This window comes from Podarcis filfolensis (genome assembly GCF_964270895.1).
Source record: "Podarcis filfolensis genome assembly, chromosome: 12".
Lineage (NCBI taxonomy): Eukaryota > Metazoa > Chordata > Lepidosauria > Squamata > Lacertidae > Podarcis > Podarcis filfolensis.
This window is the reverse complement of record NC_139614.1, coordinates 47013416-47038033: the sequence shown is the minus strand read 5'-3', so window position 1 is coordinate 47038033 and position 24618 is coordinate 47013416. Positions and strand designations below refer to the sequence as shown.

The following is a 24618-nucleotide window of genomic DNA, read 5'->3' as shown; positions in this document are numbered from 1 at the left end:
AATTGTATAGTACAGATGGGGCCTGAGTTTCCAAGGACAGAGCAGGCAGACAAGTCAAGCATATAAACAGAAGCAGGTCAGTTTATTTTGCATCTAGAAAGGGGAGCAACCAGTCAAGGGAGGAGGGCATTGTGGACCAAGGCAAAAGGCTGATAAAGCTGCAACTTGTGCCCACAGTGTTTTGCACAAGGATAGCCTAATTTTCACTGAGCTGGGTTTCAGCCGCAATCCTAGAAGATACATGCTTTGAATCCACATGTGGCTGAAGGAGCCTGGCAGAAGGATGGGACTGGCACGGTTGCTGTCTTGAGTGGTTTATTTCAAGATTCATGAATATTTATCTGTGCATTCATTTGCAACTGCTTGGTATTTGCAGAACGAAGAGCCCGTCTTCTCCAGAGATGGCAGGAGGTTCTTCTTCGTCCGAGCCATCCCTCAGGGAGGGAGAGGCGAGTTTTACCACATTACCATGTCTTCATCGCAGGTGAGACAAAGCTCTGCTGCTGCTAAACGCCTTTTTGGGTGTGGGTGAAAAGTAATATACCAAGAATATTGGCTCTCTGGATGTTGTTGGACTCCAGCTCTCATCAGCCTCTGGCAGCATAGCCGGTGGTCATGGATGATGGGAGTTGTAGTCCAACAACATCTGGAAGACCACAGACTCCCCACCCCTGTAACACACTTACATTGGCAGTTTTGACGATATAACAAGTCAACACCTAGACATATCACATGCAAAGCATTTCCAAGAAAATGTGCATCTGTTGAAGACAATGACATCTGAGTGCTGTAGTGGGTTGATACACAGTGTTTTGCAGGAAATCCTGTGGCTGGCTTGCTATCAGTGGAATCTGCTGGCACTGATACAAAAGGGGTTTAAATGAAAAACATAATTTGCAGACCAAAGAAAGAGGGATTGATGGGCAACAACCAAAGAAAAATGAACTGGTCTCCTTTGATGGAGAATTGGGCTGAGGAACAGCTGCAGCCCCGCAGAGTGAGCAGGTTTGACTGGGTTGCACAGAGAGTAGAGAGGAGGCTCCTTTGGGTGTGAGCACTGAGGGCTTAGGGTGCAGCGTGGGTTAGATTCCCTTACAAGAAAGCATTTCTGTATGTTTTTCAGATGCAACTTCTGTGACCCTGAAAAGCGAGCATCCATTTGTAGCCAAAGCGCTGGACTTAAGCTAGGGAGAGAGGGCTCAGATTCCCACTGAAACTCACTGGTGACTGTAGGCCAGTCCCTGTCTTTCAACAGAGCCTGCCTCACAGGGTTGTGGCCACCTTGAGCTCTTTGGAGAAAGAGTGAGACAAAAGTGAAATAAGTAGAGTTTTCCCAATCAGACTCCGCTCATCTGTCTCTGCTTCATCTTTGCCACTTTTGGAGAGGCTTCAGAAGCCCTATGGCACAATTTGAGAAATTCTGGAATAGCACTATCCCAAGCATGAATTTGGCTCAATTTATTATTTTCACTTCCAGGAGGACAGAAGAAGAATAAATTAGTGTCTTTAAAAAAATTGCATCAGGAAAAGGGACATCAGGAAAACTTGCTCTGAAGAAGATAATGCAGATAATATGTTTGATCATCACCTTGCTCTATGTTTTGAAATTCATCTCTTCCTCCTTTCTCGGCAGCCCAACAGCAGCAGCAACGATTTACAGTCAATCACATCGGGTGACTGGGATGTGACCAGGATTTTGGGATATGAGGAAAGGCACCATAAAATGTAAGGAACACCAAACCATGTCAAATCAGCTTCCATGTCTTAGAAGTTTCAATTGACAGCACTGCAAGGGTAACTGGATTAGTGGAGCGCTTATGTGTGACACAGTGGGCATTGCTCTGGATTGAAACCTGTGATATTAATGTGCTTAAATACAGAAGCTAGGCTTCCCTCGCATTACTCTGGTAAGTAGGAAAGTCTCCTCTGTGAAATGGGTGTAAGCATAAGAATCAGAATATTTTTCTGAGGATGCTCCTGTCCAATGTTTTACCAACTAAAATGATTCATACTACTGTGGAATAAGTAACTTCAGGACAGTGGCTTAAGGAGCATTTTGGATATATCTTACTTGGCCTTTGGCTTACTGCTACACACATAAACATTTTTCCAATGTAAAAAGAGTATTCAAAGACATTCAACGCTGCTTCTCGGGGGTGGGGGCTGTCGTATTGCAAACATGGAATCTCTGAAGCATTTGGGTGCCTTTTAATCCAGCTTTTTTTTTTTTATAGAACATCCGTTTAAAATCAGTACAATGGACAGCTCTTTTTCTATTGCTTTGTATAACTGCTGAATAATAAAATCTCTTTAGAAATTTTCATCTGACAGCTGGAAGGCTGGGATAATTTTGTGTATTTAATTGCATGTAGCTAACGATTTTGACAAATGTGTGTTCAGCTGCATTTGGTGAACATATTGCATTTTCTTTTAAAGTTCTTTCCAAATGTGAAACATCTGCATGAGACCATTGGTGCACTGCTGCCAGGATGACATTTTTTAGCAACACAAATTTGCACATAGGTTTATGATTGGTTTTCACCACTGCCTGCATGACAGGCAGGTCCAATCATGTAGACATGAAAATCATGAGCTTTAGGGGGAAAGCCCCCCCCCCTATAATTTTGCCTCTTTGTTCTGTTCATTTTACCATTGCAAACTTGCAGCCACAGGAACAGAGACTTTATTTGAAACAAAACAAGAACTGGAATTATAACTTAAAAGGCATCAGAATAATGTTTCTAGGGTGCAAGGAGTCCATGGGGCATATCTTTTCCACCTTTCTTCTGAATAGTTTGTGCCTATGCAGATAACCCAGGTGAAATACTGCTCTCAAAAATCTGGTTATAATCTATGTGCATTTTATTCTAGCTATTTCCTCAGCACAGAAGAGTTACCAAGGACACGACATTTATACAGGTATGATTTATTTTCATGGAAGAAACAGTGTCCAGACTTTTCCTTGAAAGAGGTTGTTATCAGTTCTTCTTACACCTGAGCAAATTCAGTGCAAAGTAAGCCAAAAGAAGATACATGGAATTGTGTCACAGAAGTGGGGGAGGACTCAGTTTCGCAAAAGAGCAATCAGTTTCCCAAAAGATTTACAAGTGGTTTTCTAATTTGAGAAATGGCCACTCACCCCGGTCCGGCGGTGGGCGTCGTTTGCGGCCTGGTGTGAGGCTTCCCCGTCCTCCCGCAGCCACACCGTCCTTCTGACCATTGCTCCGCTCCCCTGGCTGTCATGGAGCCTGCTGGGTACCACCAAACCCAGATTCAAATTCTGGCCTATCCACAGCGGCCTGAGGGAGGCAGGGGCAACCGGAGTGGACCGAGTCGGAGCAGGCTTCACTCTGGTCTGCTCCAGTAGAACAAAAGAGGGGCCGGAGCTGCACAGTTGAAAAGTAACGAAGAGGAGATAAAGGCTTGAAATGGTACTGGAGGAAAAACATTTTCAAATGATAATAGTGCTGATAAAGCAATAAAATTCCCAGGTGGTGACCCACTTCCTTAGGGGCATAAGACCAAGGCTCTGCTGTCACAGCAACTATTGCTTTTGGAAGGTACCGTACTTTTCGCTCTATAAGACGCACCAGACCACAAGGCGCACCTAGTTTTTGGAGGAGGAAAACAAGAAAAAAAATATTCTGAATCTCAGAAGCCAGAACAGCAAGAGGGATCGCTGCGCAGTGAAAGCAGCAATCCCTCTTGCTGTTCTGGCTTCTGGGATAACTGTACAGCCTGCATTCGCTCCATAAGACGCACACACATTTCCCCTTACTTTTTAGGAGGGAAAAGGTGAGTCTTATAGAGTAAAAAATACGGTATTTTCCAGTACTGTTTAGAAGCCTCTTCTTTTGCTTCCTTTGGTTTTTGATGCTGCCGACACTCCTCTGCAGGTGCGTGATTTGGGGCCATTTCCTGCTTCCCAACATGAGGAGGCGCCACCTGCCAGCAGAGGAAACGGGGGCCTGCCAGATTCTTCAGATGGGGATGTGGGGGGTGGGCTGGATTAGGAACATAGGAATCTGCCTTATGCCATCTTTCTCAGTGTTGCCTGCACTGGCTGGCAGCAGAAGCTCTCCAGGGTTTCAGGCAGGCGTCTCTTCCATGTCTACCTGGAGCTGCAAGGCCTTCTGCATGGGAAGGGAATTCTCCTGACCACTGAGCCACTGCCATTTCCCAGTTCGAAAAACCAAAGCTGCTGTGGACTAGACCATCACACCATGCCCAGGGGCAGCTCCAACCCCGAAACACATGGTTGAGAAAGCACCCAACTCTGTCCAAGGTCCTGCCATCACAAATCCACATGCCTGTTCCAAGCAGTGCCAGCTGAATAATCAGACGTGTTGTTTTCTCCTCTTTCCCAGTGCCAGCACTAAAGGGCCCTTCAACAGGCAATGCCTCTCTTGTGACCTGATAAACAACTGCACGTACTTCAGTGCATCCTTCAGCCACAACATGGCCTATTTCATCCTGACCTGCGAAGGTAGGATTCTCGTATTGTCCTATAACCATGCGGCAAAGCAGGCCACCTTATGAATAGTACCGATAAGGAATCACTCTACAGCTGTACAAGGCTTTAAAAGCAGCCAAGCGTGGCTGACTGGGCCAGATACCCCCAACCAGGTGGTCTCCAGGTGTGGCTGGAATACAACTCCCAGCATCCCTGGGTGCGTGTCGAGATGCAGGTCAGCACACAAGGAGCAGAGTCTTTTGGTGCAGTAAATTCTGTATTCGAGAAAATGGCACACAACACTCCCGGCAGGTCCTGCCCCTATAGAGCAGTTGCCAGGACTGATGGCCCCCCCGCCTTCAACACTCTCTAAGGCTTCTCCCCTGCCAGATGTTTCCCAAGCAGTCTCAAACTGTGTCTGGGTACCTGTAATCTCTGTTCTGCTCTGCACATCATTCCACATACCTTTGGAGACAAGGGGGAAGGGAAGCTGGTCACAGTAAGAGAGGCAGACTCCCTGTATTCTCTGCTTCAGCCTCTGAGTCTGAGCTGCTCCCTGTCACAGGCTCGCCTTGCTCACTAAACCCCATTGCCTCTTCAGCATCCAAAAGCGACCACCCCCACTCTTCTCCCTCTGACATCTCCACAGTGTCCCACCACCAATCCCTTGGCTCTGAGCCTTCCTCCTCTGGGGTGTCCCTTGGGGGTTCCCCAGCTGGTGCCTCCCATCATTCCTCGTCATCCAGCCAGTCCCTGCCACTGGATGACCTTGCTGGCTGGGCCTGATGGGAGCCAAAGTCCAGGTATCTGAAGGGTACCTGCTTGAGGAGGGCTGGACTAGGCAGCCAGCTGCTTCCAGTATATATGATGTAAAAAACACTGGTAATGAGATCTGGGCTAAGCAGCAATTGCTCCCTCACTTCCTCTCCCCACCCTGCAACTCCACCAAGCATTAAGCCAGATGGAAACAAGGCCCCTGCCAACCCTTCCATTGTAGAACAGCTGTTTGTGGACCTCTCAGCTTCTGGAATTTGCTGCCGTAAGAAATGAGGAAAGCCACAATAAACATTTGCCCACTTTCAAGACACTTTCAAGACAACATTTGCCCACTTGGACAGACTTTCGGCTTTCTCATCATTTTAGCAAGCAAAATTGATACACTTTGCTGGATGCTGTAGGGCTTGGAGGCGAAGGTTACAGTTTTACTTGAGAGTATATCCTGTTGAATTCAGTGGGACTTATTTCTGATTAAACATGCATGGTGCAGGGTTGTAAATGTTCAGGTTGCAGCAGGGTCTCTGTAACGCGCAGCAATGTAAAGGAGGGGAGCTGAAAGCTCTTGGATGTTTGCTCAAGGCAATGTGAATGTGTTGTTTTGATTACATGTTTCTCACCCATGTCACCGTCAAACTTGTTAGAATTAAATATCACCGTTGAACTTGTTAGAATTAAACCTTGCCGCAAGCTTAGCATTTATAGACTCTGCCCTGCAGCTACAGATCTAAAGCTCTTTAAAGTATTTCCTGCAGAGTTCATTTATTTTCTTTTTACCCTGTTGGATATGCCTGATAGATATAGTACGTGTGTCTTTAAGAATAATATTCAATAATAAAGCTAGAACATGAGACATGCCAGTTATTAAGAGCTGATTCACAGTTATTTACATGCTTTCTCCAAAGCAGAGCAAAACTGGATAGCTGTGCTGGCCCATTAGAATAAAAAATTATACAGGATCTAGCTGCAGGGAGACACAAGCAAGGCTTCACACCACCTGCCTTTGAGCAGATACACCTAATGTTCCCCCTTTTAAAAATGTTCTTGAATATCCTACCTGAGGAAGTGTTCTGTGTAACTCACATGTCTTGCATCTAGCTTTATTAATATGGACATGCTATAATAAAGGTATTGTTTTTCAGATACGGTGAATGTAGTTCTCAAAGACCCAAATGTTAACCTGATTTTGGTAAATGTTGTAAGTTTCTGACATTTTCCAATGGTTTTGTTACTGGTAAATATCGTTCATGTCTGTACCTACAGCCGCACTTTGAAAAGTGCAAATGAGCCAGAGCTAATTGCAAGGTAAAGGTAAAGGTAAAGGTAAAGGGACCCCTGACCATTAGGTCCAGTCGTGACTGACTATGGGGTTGCGGCGCTCATCTCGCTTTATTTGCCGAGGGAGCCGGCGTACAGCTTCCGGGTCATGTGGCCAGCATGACTAAGCCGCTTCTGGCGAACCAGAGCAGCGCACGGAAACCCCGTTTACCTTCCCGCCGGAGTGGTACCTATTTATCTACTTGCACTTTGACGTGCTTTCGAACTGCTAGGTTGGCAGGAGAAGGGACTGAGCAAGGGGAGCTCACCCCGTCACAGGGATTCGAACCGCAACCTTCTGATCGGCAAATCCTAGGCTCTGTGGTTTAACCCACAGCACCACCCGCATCCCTTAATTGCAAAGTACCAGTATAAAATAAAGTATCAACAGGCCAGTGCATTGACGCAGTGATAAGCAGGCAACTCAGAAACCTCTGCGTGGCAGAATTCCCCCTCTGCCCATCCTGTCGAGAACTGAGCAGTGCATTAACATGCTTCCCTGGGAGGGATTGTAGCTTGCCTTTTACACATTAAGTCACTGAATGTGTTAACTGTTCTGGCCAAGATTATTCCCTTCCAGAAGGCTGATTATGAAGATGTCCTTCTCTCTCCCCCCCTCCCCCCGCACCTCCTTCTTTGTGTACCCCTCCAGCACAGGAATGTAATTAGTGCTGGGGGGCAAGTTGTGACCTTTTGCCACTTTTCCTGTGGCTCGGGAAGCGTAAATTAGTTTCTGATGTTTTAGAGCACAGCCAGACTAAATCAGTCTTTTGCACGTGGACATCTTTTGCATTTATTTGCTGGTCCCTCTTTCCAGAGGACTAGTACCCTTAATTCTGAGTGATGGTCAGGTCATGAGAGTCCGCTGCGCATGGCTCATGTTAACTCTTTGAGAGGGAAAAGTAATTCGTTCCCTTTCATTAAAGCAGTACTTTAAAACACAGGGCAGATCGGAGGTTTCCTGCCCCAAATCCAAGGCTTCACAAACGCAGCTCTTCCAGATTAAAAGTAGGATACTATTAACTCACTTAATTTTTTTTCTTAAGAGAACATCTGTTCTGTCACCCTTTAACAACATAGTTATTAAAGTAGGCTGTGATTAATTCAAATTGTCATTTGTGCGGATGTCGGCATTAAGTTTCTGCTTCCTCTAAGCAGACCAATCGTTTGTATGTTATAAAATACTTCATTGTGGTGTGAAGCACCATTAATTTAACATAAATTACCCTTAATTGTTCGCTGACGTGAAAGACAAATAAATAAAAGGAAATGGAGAAAAGCGATTGGCGGCTTCTAGTTTAACGGTGACTTTTACACGGAGTGAAGGTTGGCCGTTGTGCCTCCGTGTAATTGACCAGAGCAGATGGTTCTGCAGCGCAGCAGTTTTGCCTCCTTACTGTACTTGCAAATATTTAGGAAAGGGGTATGGCAGAGCACACAGGTACTGAGCTGTGCAATTCATCTGGAGGCAAATAATTCACCACGGAGTTCTCCAGCTAGCTAGAGCTGAATTACATAACATGGTAATAACTACTCTGAGAAGCAAGTTAGGTTGCTTCCAGACAGCTTGTTTATTGAGCATTCGGCCTATTTTGTTTGCACAGGGTTTATAAGGAGGTTAGATGATGGTGGCTATGTACTGAGATTAATTCTGATTTGTTTGTGGGGAGGTTAGATGACGTATCAGTCGTTATCCCACATTTTCCTATGCATTTCCACATCACTTTCCTTATACAGGCAACGGCTGTTTTGCACGGGGGTTACATTCCTGACCCCTCATTGTGTTGGCAAAGTGCACATAATCCCATTAGGCCCTGCTCCACCACCTTCCGGGTTGCAGCGATGGACATATTGGACCAGCCAGAAACGGTCAAGGCCTGTGTTGTAAAAAAAATAAGAATCTAATTTTATGGGAAAGCATGTTTGTTGTGCAACAGCTGCAAAGCAACTTTAGTTGTGCTGCCTGGATTTCCTGGTTTATGATTGAGGTCACATCCACACCATACTTTTAATGCACTCTTATACCACTTTAACAGTTGGGACTTCCTCCAGAGTATCCTGGGAATTGTAGCTTGTTAAGGATGCTGACCTCACCCAGAGCTATGATTCCCAGCACCCTTAAACTTCAGTTCCCAGGATTCCCCATGACTGCCCAAGTGGTATAAGAGTGCTTTTAGTGTATGGTGTGAATGTGGCCCAAATCTCACCCCAAAATAGTGACCGTCTTACCCTTGGGGTAAGAGATATTGACTGGATTAGGGCTACCAAGTCAACTTGGTGGCTGAGTGGAGATTTGAAGATGGTTCAGCCTGGGTCAAATCCTGAAATACCATTAAAATCCCTGAAACGAGAAGTAATCAACTAGAAATATTATCTTATGGAAATAAACAAAATAATATAAATCAAAAAGTTTAAAATTAGAATTAGAAAAACCTAAAATTGAACAAAGCCTTAACGGGATGCCAGCTACAAACCTCGTTTCACTGAACTATTCAGTTTCCTCAGAAGGAAATAGAGAAATCATAAACCTTAAATGACCAAAATTGTTCAATTTTATGTTCAATTTTATGTTTTTTCCCCATAAGATAATATTTCTAGCCAATTACTTCTCGTTTCAGGGATTTTCACGGTATTTCATTTGTTTTGTGTAATTTCCCAGTTCCATGACTGTTTCTTTTTTTCTACTGGGTCAGATCCTGAGCTCTAATGACACTGGCCTCTGCCAAAGAATCCTGGCAAGAATAGTTGATGGAGAGGGTGCTGATAATTCTCTGTCAGAGACCCCTAGTTCCTCTCCCTCCCAGATAGTCCCCAGGTTCTCTGGGCAGAGGAAATCGACAGCGAAACCAGTTTAATTCAGTAGCACAGATTTGCCCTAAATGGTCCAATTCTCCTTTCAAGCAATCAATGATAATAGCAGCTAAATCCCTCTAGTGCCCTCAGTAACAAAGCTGAAGAAATGGAGGTGTCATCACACGGTACTGAGAACAGGAGGGGTGTGTGTGTTTATTTCCAGCTTGATGAATGACCTTGGCTGAACTCATTATTCTTGAGAGTCTAAGTGCAGATGTTCCCATCCCTCAAGATTTAGAGCTTGGAGAAGAGCTGCATCTTTCACCCTCCGTGCCAGCTGGAGTCTTTATTAGGTTTATTGTTTTCTGATTTCAAGAGACCTGTTTAACTTTTTGTGAGCGCTGCAGGAATGTTAAAGACAGGCACTCAATAATCTCTTGCTAAAAGAGGAAGAAGCCACCGAATGTAAAATGTATTTTGGGGAAGCAAGTTCTTTCCTTCCCCAAAAATATAAAATGCCACTTTATCGACATTGTTTGTGTGACATGCAGATCTGTTAAAAGAAAACTGAGAGCTCAGCTTACTTTTTCATTCCGATGGTTTAAAAAGTAAGCATCTAGTCCTCCTGATTGTAAAGAGTGGCTCCAGATAAGAATGAGCAGGAGATTTGCATCTTGAGCTAGGTATTTTCTCCTTATTTACTTAAAATATTTCTTAGCTACCCTTCACTGAAAGATTCCACATCAGTGCATAGAAGTGTGTGTAAAATCAATTCACACAACATATAAATACAATCTGAAACCAATAAAGGAGTATAACAAAATACAAGATGAAACAAACATTCCAAAAGCTAAAAAGAAAGAAAAACAGAAAAGAAACAGTTCCAAAAACGAGACACATGTTGGCAACAACAACTATATCCAAAATGCCTGGGCCAATGAAGAAGGACTTCACCTGGCTCTGAAAGTTTCTAATGTCAGCATGATGTGAGCCTCCTTAGAGAGGACATTTCACAGTTGGGGTGCCACCACAGAAAAGGCCCCTCTCTTTTGTAGAAACATAGCAGCATGCCTCTGATGAAGAGGGTCCTTGGAGCAGGTCTCTGTCTAGAAGATCTGAACTGTTCCTTCAGGTAAGCAGATTGCCCGATGAATGGGGAGTTGCACACTTGCAACTCCTTCCAGTCATCCATAATGTAAAATGGGATCTCTGAATTAGCCCCTGAACTGCCAGAACAAATCCATCTTCTTAAATTGCATGAAAATAGGGCAGCATAGGTGGTTATTGTTTTGCTTTGCTGTATGCACACCTGTGGAACAACATGATCTTAATACTTAGAACAGGAGCCCAGCTGGATCCGGCCAAAGAAAAGCTCATCCAGCCCAGCATCCTGTTCTCACGTTGGCAAACCAGATACCAGTCCGAAAAGCACAACAGCACTCTCCCCATTTGTAATACCCAGCATCTGGCATTCAGAATACCCCCAACAATGGAAACAAGAGTGTAGCCATTGTGTCTAGTAGCGACTGATAGCCTTTTCAAGAAGGATGCATGTGAAACATGGCGTGGGGGGGGGGGGATGACACAAATGCCTTGGAGGCTTAGGAAAGCAGTTCAATATACTTTTTTTTTATATCGGTGATTGCCAGCACATGCCACAAACATCTGTCTCTGGTGTTGAATCTGAACACGCCACTGACAGGACAGATCTTTTAATTACAGCCGGTGGCTCCCCAACGCTCCCGGCGCTTTTGTTTATTAGTATGATAATATGGTATCCATGTATGAACTGGGGTGCGTTAAGCTATACATAATGCATGGCTTAGCAAATAAAGAGATATTGGAAGCTGTACGCTGGGGCACGATGGCCGTTGCCAATTATCATACTCCGGCAGCACCCAGGCCCTTTGAGTTCTTCCCGCTTGCAGCTGCCCTTTTAAATCATTCATTGCTGCTTAAAAGATACTCTGCTGGAGCCTGGCAGAGACAATTTCAATTTTCATTGTTTACATAGTGGGAGTTTCACTTGTGGTTTGAAATTATGGGCTGCACATAACTGCGGCTGAGCCAAAGAGAGCAGGTTTTCCTTTAACGTTGCGTTTTGTTTCGTTTTGTTCCACTCATCTCCCATGCACAGTTTCTGTATTTTGGTAGCTGTCACTGAATACAGATTCGTTCACTGACATGATTTCCATGAGATTTTTAAAAGGGGGGAAAACATTGGACGCTCTTTGGAAACAAAACCACGGGTTTCTCCAAAAACGCTTGGCAATGTTTTAACTGCTTTTTAAAAAAATTGGCTAGCGGTATTGGACATGCTGATTAATGTTTATTAATTAAGCAACTATCTAGAGAGTGCCACAGTTTTAAAACAGTGTTTCCCCATTGATATTTGTGACAAAAATAGAGCATGGACCTGGTGCTCCCAGATGCACTGTTTTCGTTTGCTTTTACATGACTTAGGCTGGGACTCGAAGAGACTTGTACACATACACGCATAGCACTTCCACATAGGCAAAAGGAGATAACATTTTTTTCTTTAAACTGCCAGCCCTTTCATTGCATGGCGCGTTGCTCTGAGGTTCTCTCACCCTGAGGGGAAGGGGATTTTCAAGGATGGATGATACTGCTGGTGAATAAGTCAGATTAAATCTACTGTGTTTGTGTGCAAAGCTTTGGGTCCCAGCTACTGTGCTTATTGTCTAGGCATTAGCTGTATGTCAGCATGGCTCTGTCTCACCAATGATATAATTTAGTGTTGCTCACAGCTAATAAACTGTGCTCGTTTTGCAGGATCACCATAGCCTTCCATGTGATGCATTTAAATTACCGTATTTTTCACCCTATAGGATGCACTTTTTCCCCTCCAAAAATGAAGGGGAAATGTGTGTGCATCCTATGGGGCAAATGCAGGCTTTCATCAACCCCTCTCACTCTCCAGGCTTCAGGAAGCTATCCGCAAGCCTGGGGAGCCCGGCGGGAGTTCCTGCCAGGCTCCCTAGGCTTGCGGATAGCAGCCTGCATCCTGAAGCCTGGGGCACGTTGAGCAGCACGCCCCGGGCTTTGGGCAGATATCCGCAAGCCTGGGGAGCCCGGCAGGAGTTCCCAAGGCTTGCGGACAGCAGCCTGCAGCCCAAAGCCCGGCAGATGTTGAGGTTCTCCGGGCTGCTCCTTCGACGGAGATGCTCAGTGTGTTTTGCGCGGACAGTGTGTTTTGCTCCCGCTTGCGTTCGCTTTGGGCAGCGAGCGGCTCGCAGCGTCGCCCCTCCCCCGTCACTGTGGAACCTCGCCCCAGATTGGGAAGCTAATTGGCTAGCGCAGCACTGCGGCGGCGGCGGCAGCTCTTCTTCAACGGGGGATACCGGCAAGCAGCCGGCCGAGGCTCCCTCTCCGCCCTGCTGCCCCAGGAAGCGGGATGCCGCTGCGCAACAAGGCGAGGGTGCACCGTCGGGGAGCTCCCCGCTGAGGAAGCCGCGCAGGGAGCGGGAGCCGCAGAACCCAAGGCACCACGACGGCAATCTGGAGATGGGCAATGTTGCCAGCCTCATCAGTATCTTCAGCTTGAAGCCCAGGGTGTGCTCCGCAGCGCACCCCGGGCTTCGGGCAGATGTCCGCAAGCCTTGGGAGCCCGCAGCCTGCAGCCCGAAACCCGGGGGGGGGAAATAAATTTCTTTTTCTTTATTCCCCCCCCTCCAAAACTAGGTACACCCTATGGGCCGGTGCGCCCTATAGGGCGAAAAATACGGTAATCAAAGCCTTCCTCCTCCTGTGACTGCAGTGCTTGGACATGGCAAACAGGCACTTTTGATCACATATCCGGGATCCTGGTTTTCATGCTCACACTAAACTGGGGAGGTGAGAAGGAAATGAGTTGCTTATGATATCACAAGCCACCGAAGAAGAAAAAAATCTACTATTGTTTACAGGTTTCAATTTATCCATGAGCTCTACCCAGAAGCAACATACGTAGTATTCCTGGATTCCTAACAGAGAGGTATATTACCTAGCCTGGACTTGGGGAGGAACCGAGCAAAGGAGAAACTGTTGCCCTGGGAATGCTTGTGCAAACACCAGAGAGAGACTTCACCCAGTGCAGTGGCCTAAAGTAGGGTATTGTTGGAGGACCTCATTATCCATGTGGAGGCTGCTGTTGGACCAACTCAAAACTTCATGGCCTCCATGACAACCATGGGTCTCTCATCGGTCCAGCACACCAGGCAGGGCACACTCTCAATGGGATCATTGCCCCAAATGCTATGAGGACTGAAGAGAGGGGGAGTGCAGTGCACTTCCTTGTCATGGTTAGACCATTATCTGGTTAACGTTGGACTGATGATGGCAATTCCCCCTTGTAAGGGTGGTGGCCCCATTCAGATGGCCCACCAGTGGAGACTGATGGAATCCGGCATGTTCCTGAATGCTCTAGGGCAGTGATGGCCAAACTCGGCCCTCCAGCTGTTTTGGGGCTACAGCTCCCATCATCCCTAGCTAGCAGGACTCATGATCATAGATGGTGGGAATTGTAGTTGAAAAACAGCAGGAGACCCAGGTTTGGGAAACACTGATCTAGAACAAGAGTCACTTCTGCTGGGCTGCTGCACAAGCAAAGTAGGAGCTGCAATTGACTGTGTGCTTCCAAAATTCTCATACTTTCTGTCTGGCCTGTCTCCTCTCAATAGAATGAAAGAGAGCAAACTGTGAAAGCTGATTTCCGACAGAATATTTCACACTCCACGTAAAATGTTTAGTCATCAAAGAGCTTATCATTTACATTTCCTGCATGCATTTTGAATGTGTGAGCAGGATAATTAAATTCATATGCGCCAGCGTTTCACAGAAGAAAAGCAGGGACACTTGAGTATTTGTCACACTCTGAGTGGGGACAGATGCACATGCAAACGCAGATGCCTGTGTTTTTTTCTTTCTTTCTTCCTCCTGCCGTTCAGGCTCATTGCAACACATTTGACTGACATGCTGGCATGCAGATTGACTGCTGGTTTGGTAGTCTGTCTTGCCCTTCCCCCATTCCAGGCAGCTCTCTGCTTCTTTATTTTTTAAGGACCACGTGTGATTTGAAAATGCAGCATGCAGTTCTTTCCATTCTGAACTTTTTTGAAAATCAATTTCTACAACCTTGAAAGATAGCTTTGGATGTGCGTGTGTGTTAGTGACATCACTGGTTTCTTTCCAGCCAATCAGTGCTGTGCACTGCTGTGTTCTGGTTTCCCTTGAGCTAAAGCTGGAAACGAAAACTGTATACCTATACAAAATGCAACGAGGTTACTTATATCACTGATCTAATGGTCTAGATCTGTCTGCATGCTTTCTTTGACAGCAGTAGTCACTGCCTTCTCTTCTCCACCTCCAGCACATTGCATTAATCTACCTTGCTGCATCCTGTACTGTGGTGATTTCTGAAGCCAGAGGGCCATGACAGCTTGTTGTTGTTAGCAGTAAACTATCCAGAAATTTTTGCATCTTTAAAGCTTTCATTTCCCTTGAACCCCATCCATCAGGTGCATAAAGATAGAAATGCTTTGTGCGGCATAAATTGCACGATGTTGGAATCATCTAAAAAAAGCAAATGATTTTAATTGTGTTTGCGCTAATTAAAATATTGACAAATTAGAGAAGACACACTGAGCACTCCATTGGGAAAGGCTGTCTGTCTTACATGTCTTTCTGTTTGGTGGTTGCTAATTATCCCTGGGTGATTTGCTGCTTAGATCAGCCTTCCATGAAATGTAATCCTTGGCCGGCTCCAAGGGATTTGGAATCAGGCTCTTAAATATAATTTTTAGATGCATCGCTCTCTCTGTCTCTCTCTCTCTCTCTTTTTTAATGTGATGCATTTCTTTCTTCCTGTTTTCAAGGTCCAAGAGTTCCACTGGTAACAGTCCACAACACATCAGATGCACAAAGTAAGTGGTCATCACATGGTAGGAGAAGGCATTTCAGACTTCGGTAATTGGGGAGAGGGGGGGAAATTGGAAAGAAAGGCAAGGTTCCCACCAGAGGTCAAAGGCCTGCTGAAAGACAATATAATGAACCGTGTTTTGGGTTTAGATTGGAAGAAGAGGGGGAAGAGGTTGCTTAGAAGTGTGGAATAATAGTTGGGGTGTTGGATAGCAATTATGTCAGTTGACAGAAGAGGGGAAAGGAAGGCTAGAGGACATCACCTGGAACTTCTCAACACCCTGACCTAAGGGCCCAAGATTTTCATAATACAGAGCTGGTTTTGTTGATGATGATAGTGGCATTAAGTGGGGGGAGTTATTAAGTGATCAGCTGACATCCCCAGCAAACAGAGCCTTTTCTGCAGTTTCTCCCATACTCTGGAATTCTTTCCCAAGGGAGGTTAGATTGACTCCCTCTTTGTTCACCAGAAGGCTAAGACCTTCCTGTTCAGAAAGTTAGTTGCCAGTGGTGCTGGTTACTGGACAAACTGTGTTTTAATTGCTGGCTCTAAATGTGTTCTGGTGTATTTTAATTACTAGTTTGTTTTTTACTTTTTATTTCATTGTGTTGTTTTTAAATATGTTTTATTATGTTGTTTTTACATGTTGCAAGCTGCCTTGAATCCCAACTTGGGAGAAAGGTGGTTTATAGATGCATTAAATAATAATGATCCTCATTTCCAAGTGGTCCAACAAGTTTGGGAAGTGCTGAGTTTAGGAGATTACAGTGGAGGCAAATGTTCTCTCAAGAAGCACCAGATCAGGAGAATAAGGTCTACAAACAGATGCAGAATCAATTGTAAAGAAGATTAGGAAGTAAGGATTTTTCACTCACCACAGATGGCTGACTTTCGCGGCAAAACCAAAACCTTTCAAAAGTTCAGCACAGAACTACCTTCGAGAAAATGCATTCAAGCAAGGCTAAAGATGAGGAAGGTGAAGCTGGAGATGGGATAGAGGCAGTGGCGTAGCGTGGGGGGTGCAGGGGGTGCGGGCCGCACCGGGCGCAACATCTGGGGTTAGGGCAAATCCATGGGTTAGGGGGCGCAAATCCACGGGTTAGGGGCGCAAATCCACAGGTTAGGGGGCGCAAATTACTTGCCTTGCCCCGGGTGCTGACAACCAACGCTACGCCACTGGATAGAGGAAGCCCAAGCCTAAGGAAAAGCAAAATAACCATATAGCCATTGCAATCCTAGCCGTGTCTGTTCTGAAGTTCAGTGGGACTTGGGCTGCATACACACAATGCATTTAAACTACATGGCTTCCCCCCAAAGCAAAATGGAAATCATAGTTTACCCCCCTCACAGGGCTACAGTTCCCAATACCCTTAACAAGCTATAGTTCCCAGAATTCTTTGGGGGAAGTCATGTGCTCTAAATGTATGCTGCCTTACTCCCAGATAAGTGTGATATAAATAAATATAGGCAAGCACAAAGCTTTACCAAATTGCCTCGCTTTGCATTTGATTATCGTATGCCTGGTTCTTATACGGTGCTCTCTTGCCGTATTGGATAAAGAAAGCCATTGTGATGGCCTCCTGTTAGCAAAGTTCTATTTACTTCATAATACGAGGCCACATTAAGGGACTATTCTGCAGCAATCAGATAACTGTAAATCCCACCAAATATTATGGTGTGCTTACATTTAATTAAGAGCCGGCTATTTGTACTGCGCAGACAAGAGTTCCCAGCGGTCCCAAGGCAGGGAAATAAATTGAGAATTCTCTGGGAGATATGTCAGTCTCCTCTTGTTTCTCCCACTCAGCTCCCGCCTTCCTCTTGATGCAATTATGTGAGCAAATAGAATGGCTTTTCTGGAGTCCCGGCGTGGCCAGCCTCTTTCTGCTGATAAAGCTAATTGTGCGAGCCATAATTAAATGAGGATCCTAACATTTAACCAAACTTAATAGTCTGCTGCTTTGGAGCTTTCGCTGGGGTTATGATTTCAATAAAGATGAGAGCAGCCTTTTCAGGAACAAGTCTGAATACTCATTGAACCATTAAACCCACCTGCTGAAATAGCAGTGGGGGGGGCACACTGATTGGAATTGGCAGGCTTTTGTGATACTTCTTCTCCTTTTTAATTCATTGGAGACAAACACTTGAGCCCAGAATATGATTACGAGTTGCAGAAACGATACACTTGGGTGGAGGGGAGAAAGAAGCCTTGTCCCCCCCCGCCCCTGTTTTTAGGGTGGTCCATGCATAGATTATCATAATTCATGCATAAATGAAAATCTCTCCTCAAATTCCCAGCCTATTAGCTCACTGGCTTCCCTGTCAAATATGTGCATCAATCTGTAGGATGCATCATCAATATTCACATGATTAAAAAAAAAGAGTTACCAACAAAGTAGAGTTTAGCTTGAGGTTATTATGAGGATGGGGGATGCGGGTGGCGCTGTGGGTTAAACCACAGAGCCTAGGACTTGCCGATCAGAAGGTCAGCGGTTCGAATCCCCGCGACGGGGTGAGCTCCCATTGCTCGGTCCCTACTCCTGCCAACCTAGCAGTTTGAAAGCACGTCTAAGTGCAAGTAGATAAATAGGTACCACTCCGGCGGGAAGGTAAACGGCGTTTCCGTGTGCTGCTCTGGTTTGCCAGAAGCGGCTTAGTCATGCTGGCCATATGACCCGGAAGCTGTCTGTGGACAAACACCGGCTCCCTCGGCCTATAGAGCGAGATGAGCACAGCAACCCCAGAGTCGGTCACGACTGGACCTAATGGTCAGGGGTCCCTTTACCTATATTATGAGGATAGGTAACACTGGTGTTTCTTCTGAAGAACACCAAATGTAGACCTTTCCTTTGCACCGCGTAGATTCTGTGTTTGTTGGTTCCTGAGTGCAATTCCCTATCAGAAGTATAGCTGCTCCAATGCCCCAATCCAGGTAAAGCCATGCATTAGGAAGAGGAGGCATCGGTAATGCTGATCAGCTGCTAAGGAAAGGGGTGAGGAGGGCTGGATTTAACAACTCCCTGCCTCCCTCTCTCTTGAGTTATCTATTGATCGACTGAAGGAATTGAAAAAGAAACAGCACCACACAGTAAAGTCGCAATGAAAACCTGCAGTTAGTGGCAGCTAAAAACTGGAGCAATCAGTATTGATCAATGGTAGCAGGAGAAATGCTCCTGAACATAATTAAGATGATAATAAACATCGAACAGCAGATCAGTATAAGTTGGTTGGTTTTCTGAATGGGCAATGTTGGGCTGAAGCTTCAGAATGGTGGTAATTCATTCATTTATAGATCACTTCCTATGAAGCACTTTGAAGGAATTCCACAATGCCATAAAAGCAGATATAAAACAATTGCATAATAACAATAAAAACCATTACATGTGTAAAAATAGATAAAACGATTACATGTATAAAAACTATTTCGAATCTAATACAGGTATCGACTGGGATGTTTTTTTAAAATAAGCCTTTAGAAGGCTTATTTGAAGAGGACAGTCTTCTGCAGACTCAGCAGACTTTTGCTTTGTGCTAAAATAAAAGTTCAGAGATAACAAAATCACAGAATACTAGAGTTGGAAGGGACCAACGCAGGGATCATTGAGTGGGGCTCAGACCTACAACCTTGAGATTAGGGGTCTCATGTTCTGCCAACTGAGCTATACCAGGAACGTCTCTCATAACACACACCTACGCTGTCAGCTTCCCAATGGCCATCATATTCCAACTAGTTAGTGCCCATTTTGCAAATTCTTCGCTTCTATTTCTCCACTTCTCCCACCCTCCAGTTTTGCACAATGAAAAATATATATATATTGTCTGCTCTTTATCAGTATAGAATTAACAAATGCATTGTATGACATCTTGGATTATTTTTTTCTCCCTGTTCTTCCAGAACTCTTTGACCTAGAGGTAAATGAAAAGGTGCAGAAGGCAGTAGCAGAAAGACAGATGCCCAAAGTAGAATACACAGAAATCAAGATTCATGATTACAGTAAGGTTTTTCTTTTCTTTATGTCTTATGTATTTTTGTCTCTGCTCTTTAATTTAAATTCCCCCCAAATTAAAAAATAAACCCATGGAGGCTCTATCAGGTTTAAGAGCATGTTCTGTGGGGAGGAAGGGGGTTAACCCAGCATGGACTTGACAAAGGTGGCTCCCGTGAAGCTTCTATTTGGCCCAGGAATAATGCTTTATGCCTAAAGCAACAGTAATTTCTTCAGGAAGGATGGTTTTTGCAGGAACTGCAGTAGGATGCAAAGGGTTCCCCAACTCCTTATTTAAAAGAAAAAAACTTGACACGTTAAATGTGATCAGACATATAAATGTATCATCTGCTTTGAGCCTTGGAATAGGTATGTGCTGATGGACAGAGCTATAAATATATACTGACAGTAATTGCACAACTGTTTCCTCGGGACCTAGCTGTGTGTTCAAAACCAGTCTTACATGCTGAATTATCTCTGCCTTGGTTTAAATATATTTAAAGCCATGAGTTGTTGGCTGTCCTGCGGCTAATGATACAAATCAGCTATCTATTAGCAAGTCTGATGGAATAAATTAATTAGGCAAGAGTGTCATGAGAAGATTGCAAAGCAAACCGCTTAAACCTATTGGCTAATCTGGCTACTGATTGCCAGGATGTTGTCCTTGTGCACTGTAGTTTATTTTGAAAATAAACCAAGGCAGGAAGAATCTCCTGCAGCAGCCTCTTTATGTCTGCACCAATATGCACCCAAGGGGGTAAAAAACATGAAGCACCATTATTTGTTCTTCTAAGACACAGTCCTTCAACCAGTGCGCTGTTCCTGCAAATGCTCCTTCTTAATTTAGTTCATCCAATTAAGTCTTTTCTGCTTCGTTTTATTCTACCAGGGCAAGTTGCAATCAAACCCCTGGTGTTTAAAATGCACAAAAAGAACCCTTTGTCTTCAAAAACCCTGAAAGCAGGAAAAGAGGAAAGCAGCCTTCTCCTCCTCGCTGTGGGATATTTTCATTTCATGTAGTATCTCTCTTTCCCTCCCCTAGTGCTTCCAAAATATTGCCTTGCGGTTCTGCAGCTCGTCCACCTGCCTACAGGGGGAAATAATACATATCAGTGGCCAGTAATTGCATGTTTGGTGCATGACCAAGCGACGCACCGTGCCTTAGCGCCAGATTCCTTGTCATCTTCGATAATGCTGGGCAGGTTTCCTCTTTGAAGGTGTAGATATTCTGTTAAGGTGTTATTTGCCAAGCTAGTCTATGGAACGCCGTTTTGTTCCCACTGAGAAGCGCTCCGTGTTACCAGCAAAAGAAAAATATAATTCAGCATAATGACAACCTTCTCAAACTTAAGAGCTTCCTTGTGTCTCTTATCTAGAATTGCCGATGCAGATTTCAAAGCCGGCCGTCTTCACCGAAAACATGCACTACCCCTTGCTTCTTGTTGTGTGAGTAACATTATGAATCGTATTGTTTTCAGGGGACATCCAGGCACCCAAGCCAGGCTGCGCTTTGCTTGTTGCTAGGAGAAACATGGACATACGAGGTTAGGGAGTGGAGCAGTGCTTGGCAAAGCCAGGCAAAAGCTGACTAGCTGAGGACGGAATAGAGCAGGTGAGGAGCAAGGGGCCGTTGCAGCAAACAGGAAACTGCCATACTGGATTGGGGCCATAGCTCAGGGCCAGAGCATCTGTTCTGCACGCAGAACAGGTCCCAGCTTCAATTGCAGGTAGAGCTGAGATCTGTCTGAATCCCTGGAGAGCCTCTTCCAGTCGCTGTAGGCAATGCTGAGCTAGATTGGAGTCTGCCCCATTAGCATGAAGGGGGCACTGCCCACCAACCTCTGTTTTCAACGAGCTCCTATCTGCCTACTTGCAGCCAGTCCAGAGGGTGGCACTGCCTGTCAGCTTCCTCCCCATCCTTATCTCAGTGTTGCCCTAATAGAATGCAGCAGGGAGCAAGAAAAAAGAAGAGTTAGTTGACTCTGCCTGCCATTGGCTCCTGTTCTGCCTCCCGTGGGCATCTCTCTGCTCTGCCCTGCCAGCCAGACACTGGGTGCACCAATGGCCTGACTCAGCATAGGGCAACTACTCCATCTTCCTGCCTTCCAGACGGTTTCCCCATCTGACCCAGTATTGTCTACTCTGACCAGCAGTAGCTCTCCAGGCTCCCAGGCAGAGAGGAGGACTCTTCCCCCCCCCCCATTGCCTGCTGGCTGATCCTTCAAGCTAGAGATGCCAGCCACTGAACCTGGGACCTCCTGCATGAAAAGTATGTGCTCTGCCATAAGGATTGGACAAATATGTCCATTTCCGGTTCTCCCAGTTTCTCGTTTTTCCAGTCCTCAGTTCCCTCCTCCACATTAAAAGAAAGATAAAAAGAAATCCTCATGAAATTTCTTCAGCATTTTAGTACAAATTTATTGTAATAAACTCATGCAGTTTTGAGAAATGTTCACATTTTTGCAAGCAATTTCAGCCAACACAATACATTTTGGAATGTTGTTTCCCCTAAAATATACATTTATATCTGCATGCTTTGGCCTAGTGGGTGCATTTTTCTGCGCATTGCTTGGCTGGAAGACTGTATTTGCAAAATTCAGAAAAGTTGGGATTTTGAAGGGTGGTTGCTTTTCAGTTCACTTCTTTCTGGAAGCGAGGATTTGGACAGTTTGCCTATCAATGCAAACTGGATAGAATTTCTCCTCCACCCCTTCCTGCCAGTGCACTGTGGTCCCTCCCTACGTGAGTCAGGGCAGACAGTGGCAGACGCAGAAGTTTACTGGATCTTCTGAGCCAATTGCCCTCTTGTGCATAGTTAAGAAAGAGAGGTCCTATTGATATCCATTGCATATGGTTAAATTAAGCCAAAAATATATATTCTCCAAAAGGCATCACCGCAGATATACAACACAATCCAGTAGGAATTTTCCAACCAAACGCCATTGCTCTTATCCAACTCCCATTCATTTATGATAGACAAGATGTATCTCTCTCTTACCAGCCTTAAAAATCAGTTCACCACATGAAGCAACTGCCTCATTGGCAGGGTACAGTCTGCTCATGCTGGCCGGGTCTTGAGAAATATTTGCTAATTAAAAACAGCAGTGGCACAAAACCACGACGTTCCCATGCATCAGAACTTACTTAGCCACATGCAGAATATAAAGTTGGGGTGAAGAGTCACATTATTAAATGCTCACCAATGTTAAAAACTTCCCAGCAAATAGAAAACCAGAGCAGCTGGGGGCTGGGATAGAATATATTCTCCCTTTTCAGTGCTTGCTTTCCATTTGTAGGGAGGTGTTGTTACGAATGTGAAGGAGCATTCAAAAGTGGTCTAGCCATCAGCAAACGAGTCGCACACTTCATTCTATGACAGCCTAATTCTCCCGCATATACGGGCCTGATCAGAGTCTGAACGCTTTCCTGGCTGGTCTCACATAATCCTTCCTAGGATGTGACCTTGAGCCATTGTGGAGCTGGCAGGATGAAAAGCAAATAAATACAGTCAAACAATTATTTTTCCTTTGCAAGCGAAAAGAGGGCATGACATTGCCCGTGTGTTCCAAAATGTCACCCCGAAGCTGGCTTGAAGGGAGGACAAAAGCTCTGTCATGAAGCCTGCCGTACCACGTCAAAAATTATCTCTGGGGAAATGTGCTTCATTATACAAGTGCTTGAGGAAGATTGGTACTCATCAAGCTAACGACACTTGATTAGACTGCCTCAGAATGAGGATGCACTGCTGGGCTGTGTGTTGAATAAATGCAAATCAGGAAAGCTGTACGCACGGGAGATTGGGGGGGGGGGAGAGAAACCCACACACAGGATCCAACCAACCTGAAAAGAATTTTCCTGTATCACTAAGTGCTGCCTAATCCAGCAAACTAATCCAGCAAACATCTCCATCCTTTCCGGCAAGATTTTCTTGGTGGAAGATGCATTTGAGATACATAGCACCATAGAATTATAGAGATGGAAGGGCCCTCTGCAATGCAGGAATCTTTTGCCCAGTGTGGGGCTCAAACCCATGACCTTGAGATTAGGAGTCTCGTGTTCTACCAACTGAGCTTCCGAGTTCAATTCATTGTGCTAATTTAACTTTCAAAGCCCTAAATTAGGCTCAGGGAACTGGCAGCCCTCTTAATTAACTCCCATCAGTCCTAGCCATCATGGCGAGTGGTCAAGGATGGTGAAGGGAGTTGTAATTCAGCAATACAACAGGTTTCCTGTTCCTGCCCTAGCTAGACTGAGCCCAGGAAATTTCAAGACTGGGCCTCCTCCTGCACCCTAATACATTTTCAGATTCTGTTCTGGGTGCTTCCTCCCCTGGGGGGGGTTAGACTGATGTTCTTCCTCTTATAGTGTGGCACCATTCCCATCAAATTATTTTCCCCAAGCTAACAACCTGGGCATTTTCAGAAGTGGGGCCTAAACTTTTTTTTGCAAGGGTTTTTTTTGGGGGGAGAGGAAGTTGCAGTTAGTGGACTGTGAGAACATGCTGGGCTGGCCTAATGTAGATAGAATTTTAATTTTTTAATTTTTAATTAAAAAAATTTATTTGTGATGAAATTGCCTGAGGAGCTGTTGTAACTGGCAGTTGCACACTTAGTTGAGGACCTTTTTTGTCTCTGGGTGAAAGGTGATATGAAAATAATTTAAGATGAAATGAAATTGCTGCTGCGTTCACACTGCTTTGCCAAAGACCCATCACTACCTTTTGAAATCTGAAGCGGATATGCTGCTGCAACAAGAAGTTAAATGTGCATGTGCCTGAAGAAAATAACATCTGACATCTTGGCTTGGCAAAGAAACGCATTGTGATATATCACACTTCACGTTGCTGTTAACTTATCTGTTTGGCTGCGACCCTGAAAAAGAAAGAAAAAATAAACTCCGTTACTTTCAGCCATTAAACAAGTAGGGCAACAGGAAGCCTCTGACTTCTTGTGCTTGTGTGTCAGCTCTGGAGGAGGGGCTTTTGCATCTCAGCCAGAGTGGTAGTTCCAGGACTAGTCAGCAACATGCTTGGGTATCCATTGAGGCCCATGGCCTGGCAGGTCATAGAGTTGGAAGATCATAGAGTTGGCCTGGAGATCATAGAGTTGGAAGGGACCCTGAGGATCATCAACCTCCTGCAATGATGGAATATGCAGCTGTTCCATGCGGGGATTGAACCTGCAACCTTGGCATCATCAGACCATGCGCTAACCAACCAAGCTATCCAGCCGATGCTGATGTCACCTACTGGTTTCCTTTAATAGGGGTGTCTGAAAGCAGCATAAAATGCATAGAAGATGCAGCTGTCATTACAGGGCCTCTGGGGCAATCTCCCACATTTCCCAGGAGAATGAAACCTGGACAGGACTTGTATTTGG

The 24618-nt window shown here is 45.1% G+C and overlaps 1 protein-coding gene across 6 annotated transcripts in view; it reads left to right on the top strand.

The window, feature by feature from the left end:
* Positions 1-24618, top strand: part of DPP6 (dipeptidyl peptidase like 6) — a 491459-nt gene that overhangs the window by 457422 nt on the left and 9419 nt on the right. For all 6 annotated transcript variants that reach the window (XM_083579470.1, XM_083579472.1, XM_083579469.1 and 3 more), the window contains exons 13-19: positions 377-484; positions 1634-1725; positions 2872-2919; positions 4368-4486; positions 15211-15258; positions 19150-19248; positions 20617-20686. In XM_083579470.1, coding sequence (XP_083435596.1) covers positions 377-484; positions 1634-1725; positions 2872-2919; positions 4368-4486; positions 15211-15258; positions 19150-19248; positions 20617-20686 — 584 coding nt within the window. The remainder of the gene's footprint in view (positions 1-376; positions 485-1633; positions 1726-2871; positions 2920-4367; positions 4487-15210; positions 15259-19149; positions 19249-20616; positions 20687-24618) is intronic.